Raw genomic sequence first — 8,501 nt, forward strand, 5'->3', positions numbered from 1 at the left:
ATTCACTAGCTAAAGAATTTTTTTTATATTTTTAGATAGCCAACTGAAATGAGTTTTGAATTAAGAATAATATTTTCAATTACATTATTATAAAAATAATTATTATTGAAAAATAATGTTTTAGAAACTGAAATTTTAAGAAAAAAATATTTTTTAAAAGATATCAACACACCAAATAAGAATTCAAGTAATAGTAAATATCGAAAGAGCCATTTATTATCTCAACATTTGATTGTTTTGCCATAAATATGAGTTATTATTTTGCTTCCTGACTATTTTTAGGATCCAATGACACCGGCAAGAATGATAAAATTTTTTATGTAATTAATATCTAATGATTATCTATATTTACTGAGAAAGTAAATTTTAAGACTATTTATATACAATCAAAATAACTTAAATATTTGACATGATTATGTCCGCGTATCCACGCGGGTACTAATACTAGTTTTATTTCAAGCAGTGTTAAAATTGAAGATACATTTCTAAGAGGAATTCTTGAAAGCACAACGCTTGATTTCCTCAATCAACGCAATGAGCTGCAAATGAGATGAACCACCTTCTTCAGTAGCACCCTTCAACTTTTGTGCCATTAACTTAGCATTTGCTCGAATTTCCCTACTTTTCTTTGAGTCACACATCAAACACTTGACGGCAACCTCCAATTTCTCTTTTGGAACCACCGGACTCGACACAATAAAACCCGAATTCCACACATCTGCTCCGACTCCGATTCCAAGTCCAAGTTGCTCCAGAAGCTTCTCACTATAAAAATTCTCTGAAAATAAAGGCCATGTAATCAATGGTACACCTACTGTTAATGCTTCTAGTATTGAATTCCAACCGCAATGGGTCAAGAATCCTCCAATTGCGCGATGTTTCAAGATTAATACTTGTGGCGCCCAACCTTGGATAATTAAACCCTTTTTATTCTTCTTTACAATATTTTCTTTGAAATCATTAGGCCACCAATCAGAATGATCGTTCTCGCCGTCTTCTTGATTTTTCTCCTGCTCTCTTACCACCCAAATAAATGGACAATTTGTAGCCTCTAATGCTAATGCAATTTCCCTAAGCTGATCATCGGAAAATCTCACCATGCTCCCAAAGTTAACATAGAGCACAGAGTTGGGTTCTTGTTTTTCAAGCCAATTCAAACAATCACTGTAACCTTTCCAAGTTTCAGAAGAGGAATTGGAGTTTGAAATTTCTTTTGAACTTTTTGCACATTCCAGTTTGTTGATAAACAGAGAGAGGGGGCCAATGTGCCAACCTTTTCTCCCTCTAACTTTTTCATAGACTTCGGCATAACCAGGTTCGAGCTCGGAACAAGTGTTATGAATAATGCCATAGCTACGAAGTTCAGCTTCTAGGTTTTCATTTACCATCGGACTGAAACCAGTCTCCTCAATAAGGAAATCTTCTATTTCTGAGCGTTTCATTTTGATCTCGTGCGGTAAGCCAGGGATCAAGAAACGCTCAGAATCCGAAGCCACTTTCATATGAGGTGTGTATCCCTTAAGAAAATGCCAGGCACATTGATGAATAAAATTTGCAGGTTGAAAAGAGTACCTCGGAATTTTCAACTCCTCAGCTAAATCAACAGTCCAAGGAAAAAACATGTCGGAGACAATGCATTGAGGATTGAGCAGCCGAATTAACTGTTCCATGGGTTTTTGGAGCAGCGTAAAGCCATAACATACTTTGCCAACTATTTCCATTGAAGGGCTAGCGATAATATTTTCAACTCCGTCCGGTAAGCCGGCTTCATCTGCCGGAAATTTAATCGTTTTGACGGAGATTTTGCTGCCCAATTCGAGACAGTCATTATCGACTGAGGATTGAAAGAGGAGAGCATTTTTTGGAGTGGTAATTATGGTGATCTTGAAGCCTCCGTAGAAGGCGAAAAGTCGAGCAATGTGTACTATTGGTGTTATATGACTATTCATGGTATATGGAAGGAACACCACATGTGCCATTGCCGCCGGTGACTTACAGTGATGACTGTAGAAAACGAGTCACAGAACAGAAAGGCTGGGAGTAATTACTGGTTACTGGTTGGGACTTTGTATTTTATAAGCAAATAATGCAGCTAGCCGGAAAAGGAAAACATTATAGTACTAAGCCAGCTTTTGCCCATAGATTCCAATATTTGTTTTGAAAAATTTGATTTAGGCGAAGTTTGGTTCGAAGATAAAAATTTATTTGGACATAAATTTTCAAATATATTTCACTTTTATTTTATGAAAAAACATGAAACATGACTTATACCCACAAGTTCTAAAAATTATCACAAATACCCAACAAAACCTTTATCAATAATATTCATTATATTATCGCAAACTATAGTCTTGAACATAAATGAATTTGGTACAAAATTATCATTTTTTTAATAAACTACATAATATACTATCAGATGACCGAGAACACGAAGCAGTATTATTACAAAATAATAAATGGTAGGATCTTTTATAAACTAGAAAAGTTTGGGAGAATTTATAAAAAATATAATAGTGATGTTTTGGGTCAAACCCAGCTCTTGAATTGGTTTTGGGATTTGGGTTTTGAAAATTGCCAAAGTTTAGATAAAATCTATGATCAAACATATATTTGTCAAAAAGATCGGCAAAAAACTGTGGCCAAACGGGTCCTAAGTGCAAAGATTATTTTATAAGCAAATAACCCAGTAACTTGTGTCTTGACCTTGATTTAATACTAAAAAGTTCTTTAAATATACAAGAATATTTAGCTTGAAATCCATTTCGTTAGTTTGGTTGTTATTGTATATTAACTTGATATTGCTATAAGAATTCAAGGTGCGGGTATCCTAATAATTTTGGTTCAAATTCTATATTTATCTTTAAAAAAATATTTAAATGCTCAAATTATTAATTTAGAACCCAACAACTTAAAAAAACTAAAATTCTAAACCCAAAAACTTTAAATTCTGGCTCCGTCTCTAATAACACTCGTAAACTTAAAATCCGCCTCTCATAACTACCAATGTGGTCAGAAGTTGAACAGAATCTTATAAAGGGGTTTGCAGTCATACAAAAAAATTGCTGAATTTTGGAAGTAGCTATCTGAATGTGCAATAAATGTTGAGACGAGCTTCCAAACTTAGAAGCTCAACTCCAGGTAATCTTTATTGTCTTTTACGCTGTATCCCAAAAGTTGAAGCTGAATGCGATATCTGAGCTTATAATTAGTGTCTCTGTCACCCCTCAACATAGATTTAAATGTCTTTATCTTCCCAAAATTTCAGCACCAAATCTGTACAATACTTATACTATTTTTTGTCAACACCTCAATAAGGAGTTTTCATCTTAAAAATTGTTTGGATGAATTCTGATAGTAGCTTACTTTCAATGTGCAGTAAATTAATATTGAGACAAAAGAAGCTGAAATTGGGTAATTTTCAGTACTTTTATATGATTTGCAACAGGCTATGCGTGACACGTGGTCTGGCCCATTAATGATTTTTGTTATTTAAGATGGAATGGTACTAGGACTTTATTCTTACTAAATTAAACTACATATTTTAATTTTGAATATTTGTCATGGGAACGCGATGCATAAGTTTTATATTCCTACATAAAAAATGAAAGAAATAAAAAGGAAAAATAATATGAAAAACGGAAAACTACAAAACGAAACTAAATTATTTCTCTAATCTTTCAAGCTTCTTTATTTTCATTTGAAACAAGATCCGAAATTCAGAATATAGTTTTTTCAGATAATATTATTATTATTATTATTATTATTATTATTATTATTATATAGTTAAGCACAAGGAACAGACTTACTCAAGTGCAGATTAATATATAACATCGTCTTTATCAGCTAAATTAGATGAGAGTGGTTTTGTAACGTTCGCACTTCCCACCATAAAACTACAAAAGAAGTTTTGTAACGTTCGCACTTATTAATAAGTGCAGAATTTTGCATGGCTGGAATCAGACAGTGGGCTGTGGCCTGTGGGTAAGAGAAGCGAAGGTGCAACAAAACTGTAAACAAATTTACTCACCGCATTCCCATGAATGTATTAATGTTAGTGCACCAAGCCAGGTATACCATAATATTGACAGATTATAAAATGATGCATTGTGGGACCCCTAGTATGTCATTTGAGCACGTGGCTGAGGGACGGTATCAAATGGACGGGTTGGGTTGATTTTGGACGGGTAAAAATAGCTTGAGTCAAAATGACCCGTCCGAAAGTTACTTGGACTAAGATGGATTGGGTCAAGATGGGCTAAATTTCGGGTCATAGCTCAACCCGCCCAACACTTTTCAAGCTTTATTTAATGTGTTGTCTTCTTATAAATTGTATAAAAAAAATTTTTAGTCATATATAATATATCAAACAAAAAAAAATTACTAAGATATTTTGGCAAAGTTACTCATTTATCAATTTGAGCTAAAAATTGGCTCAACTTTAAATGAGTTGAGATGGGTTGGATCAGAATGGACTAAGTTCGATAAATTAGCGGGTCAATAATCAAGCCAACCTTGGACAGGTTGGGTGGGTTATTTTGGGCTTGGGCTAAATTTGACAGCCTCAGTGGTCAATATAAGGTCCAAATACATTTGACTAATTTCTTGTAGAAACTGAGATATGTTTTATGAGACATTTTCACAAACTACTATTGTTTAGTGGTTATTAGCTAGTTGTAGCTACTATTTACTATATTACTTCCTATATCTATGTTTTCATGTTTTTAGAGTATATTCGATGTATTTAAGCTATTGTATTCATGAATAAATTAGCATTTCTCGGCGTGAAACAGGGGATTACAGCTAGACAGATTATTGTATTCGACTGTATTCACGGCGTGAAATAGGGGATTACAACTAGACAGATTATTGTATTCGACTGTATTTGATTGTATTCACGATATGTATTTGTGAATACAATAACATAAATAGCGCAATTCATGGGCTATTCAGTTGTTTTTGAATGGAAAGTGAATCAACTAACATAATAGACTCCTAATATAACTCAAACTCAATTATAACACACAAAATTTATATTTCCAGTTATAAAAAAGATTCTCAATCTAAAAACAACCCGAAAACATAGCAATCATCAGAGAAATTATATAATTACATTGAATACAGTTAAATATATAAAAATAAATTGAATATATGAAGTATAGCAGGTCATCTATAGTGCAAAAACATATGAATACATACTGCAGATACATTTGAATACATATATACATCTGAATACATAAATTATATTAATTAAAAACATATGAATACATTCATGGAATATAGAGAGACAATGAATACAATGAAATACATGGAATACAACGGGATACATTGAAATACAGTGAAAAAAAAGACAACGAATACAATGAAATACATAGAATACAACAAGATACATTGAAATACAATGAAAAAAAGGTAGTAGACTCTTCAAGTTGCTCAGCCCCGAACTCCGTCGTCTTTGTTCAAGAACAACTCTAATGTCGTCTCGTCAAGAGGGCCACGATTCTGATTCGAAACTCTCAAAATTTGGCGCAAAAATGAAAGAAATTCCTTATTTTCAATAACAGGTTGTCTTCTTTTGTTAGTAATTGTGAATTTGGTAGATGAAGAAAAGTAGCAATGAAGGTGGTGAGAGGCAAGAGTTGCAGTGGCCAAATCCAGATTTCATTACAAAGAACGGCCATCAGAATGGGGTGGATCTTTCTCTCTAGGGCTTGATTTTGACATTGATTCATAGCCCCAGCCCACTGACAATGAAAATTTTACGAGACAATGGAGATGAATCAGTGGAGAATAGTGGTTGTATTCATGGAGAAAGACTGACGTTGAGAGAGAGAGGGGGGGTGGAGAAAAATCTGAAAGAATGAGAGAGAGAAATAATACAAAGAGTATTTTATGGCTTAAGGGCAGGAGGTAATCATAAATAGATATTTGACTATAAAAATCAAAAGGTAGCTATGGAATATAATCTTTTAAAAGGGTATTTATTTAAAATAAATAAGGTATCAACCTTTACTATAGGAAGTAACTATTCCATATTTTATTCAGCATATATTTGACCAGATCTATCAGAAATAGTCTCTTTATGTTCATAAAATAGAATAAAAATGCATACACACTATCTTCCCAAAGCCTCGTTTGTCTTGTTGTATATTTGAACTATCGTTGGTCTTGATTCTTCCTCTACTCTTGGCATTTAGATACGAAATTTCCAAGACAATGACACTATAAAGAGCATGAATATACTCTCCTTTGCCGCCTATATTGCTTCTGAATTATATTTTTATCTTGAATTAAAACACTCATTATCTTTGTATCCATGAACTACTAAGATAGATAATTTGACTTAGCCATTCCGTTTCAATTTGGTTGACATAATTTTTTATTAGTCCATTCTAAGAAATAAATATATTTTCTATCTAAAAATAATTATTTTAAACTTTTTATTTCTCCTAATATTAAGCTTTTATAAGCATAACTAGGGGTATACATAGGTCGGGTTGGTTCGGATTTTGCAATTACCAAACCAAACCAATTATATCGGGTTTTTAAATCTATAGATCAAACCAAACCAACAAAAGTCGGATTTTTCAATATCGGGTTTTCTCGGGTTTCTCGGATTTTTCGGGTTTTTCGTTCCGATAAACTTGTGCTCCAAACTATATATAGCTGCCATCACAAAATTCTAATAAATTCCTGCAGCTATCTTGGAGTACAAAAAAGAACAGGAGGACCATGCAAATATAAAAGTCTAAAATTATACACCAAAGAAGGATCATGACAATAACACCTTGTGGGGTCAGGATCAATTTTATACGGGGCATTTTCTTGAATGAGCATGTTGTAACATGTTGCTTGAGTACAAGAGGTCTACTTGAATGACAACCATGGTGGCTATTGTGTTAACCAAACAATGAATGGCAATAGGTGTTAAGGAAAAATTACTCCTTACACAATGCAAATGTCTTTTTTCCAATAAATATTAGAAAAATACTATATATCAGGTATTGGATCTTGATATGTCAACACACTGTGTTCTAATAAAACATTAACAAGCCAATGAACTATTCCTGAAGGCTACAACTCCATACATTTCCATATCAGTTCTACTAAGTCAAGAGAAAATTGAATTAGATTTAAACAATATCGGCCATTAGGAAGTAGGCAGAATGAGAAAATTATCACCAAAAATATAAACTGCATATCATATTGCACTCTACATAAGAATTATCACCAACTTTTTAAGAGTAGACATTACACCCAAAAGTCCTAAAAGATAAACAAAAAGAGAATATATTAAACTCTAAGAAGTTGGGCATCTTAATAGATATTACAACTAGAGGAGCATGTTTCCAAAATACTTGTAAAGGCATAATGACCTCACTTCCAAAAATAGTCATGAAGCAAATTGTAGTTAATCATCCTTCTAATCAATCCTCAAAGGTGAGTCTACATATTCTGGAAAAGAATAAGAAGAAACAATTAACATATTTAAATATTAATCAATGTAAAAAAATAACTATACTCATTAACAATTGAATATAAATTATTACCTTCTTCAATTTGCTCAATTTTCTGGACTTCCTCTAACATGTCTTCAAACTTATATTCCTTGGAAGGTGATCGTATCCATTGTTGAGTACAAATAAGTGCTTCCACTGTTTTTGGTGATAAAGAACTCCTATAAGAATCTAAAATTCGACCATCTGTACTAAAAGCAGACTCCGATGCAACAGTAGAAATAGGAATAGAAAGAACATCTGTTGCAATCTTTGAAACAATTGGATATTTACTAGATGAAATTTTCCACCATGCCAAGATATTAAAATCATTGATCTTCACCACATCATCCATCAAGTATATCTCAAGATCAGATTTTTTTTAATATTTCCCTCATCTTCCAAAAGTTTCTCCCACTTTGATTGCAACAAATCACCAACTTCACTCATACTAGTATCGCCTCCAATATTGTCACTAGAAGCCTCAAAAAAAGAATCATTGTAGTTATTGTACAAGCGAGTTAAAATGCTTACCACATCTTCGAACTTCAATCTTCCCAACAAAGAACCAAATGCATCAGTAAAAATGAAGTTCACATACTTCATCTTGTATCTAGGATCCAACACAACAACAACAAGCAATAACATATTCATATCCTCAAACTTACCCCAATATCTCTCAAGCTTACTTTTCATTCTTCCTGCCATATCATTCAAAGTACGATCATCGCTTTTGGTATGCTTTATAATAGCATTTCGAAGATTGAAAAATTCATGGAAGAAAGAGTTGGAAGTAGCATATAAACTGCCTGAAAATTTTAAAGTTGTCTGATAGAAAATGTTAAGAAACTTGATAAAAGCTTTCGCATTCTTCCAGTCGTCTGCAGATGGATTTCCTCTTAAAGCGCTTATTTCTCGACAATACTTTTGATACTTATGGTCATCCACATACATTTTTGTAAAGGCTTTTTCAAATTTTAGAGCTGTATCTAATATTGTATATGTGGA

General features: G+C 32.9%; 1 protein-coding gene across 1 annotated transcript; it reads right to left on the bottom strand.

Annotated features, from left to right (window-relative positions):
• Positions 1–321: 321 nt before the first annotated feature.
• On the bottom strand, positions 322–2,093 carry LOC107770591 (nuatigenin 3-beta-glucosyltransferase-like). The gene has a single exon (XM_016589913.2). The coding sequence runs from the start codon at positions 1,977–1,979 to the stop codon at positions 486–488; it is 1,494 nt and encodes a 497-aa protein (XP_016445399.1). The 5' UTR covers positions 1,980–2,093; the 3' UTR covers positions 322–485.
• Between the last annotated feature and the right edge of the window lie 6,408 nt (positions 2,094–8,501).

The sequence above is a fragment of the Nicotiana tabacum genome, chromosome 10, assembly GCF_000715075.1.
Source record: "Nicotiana tabacum cultivar K326 chromosome 10, ASM71507v2, whole genome shotgun sequence".
Lineage (NCBI taxonomy): Eukaryota > Viridiplantae > Streptophyta > Magnoliopsida > Solanales > Solanaceae > Nicotiana > Nicotiana tabacum.

Excerpts from the sequence above, each read along its gene's own strand:
- LOC107770591 (XM_016589913.2), bottom strand. The coding sequence starts at position 1,979 with ATGGCACATGTGGTGTTCCTTCCATATACCATGAATAGTCATATAACA.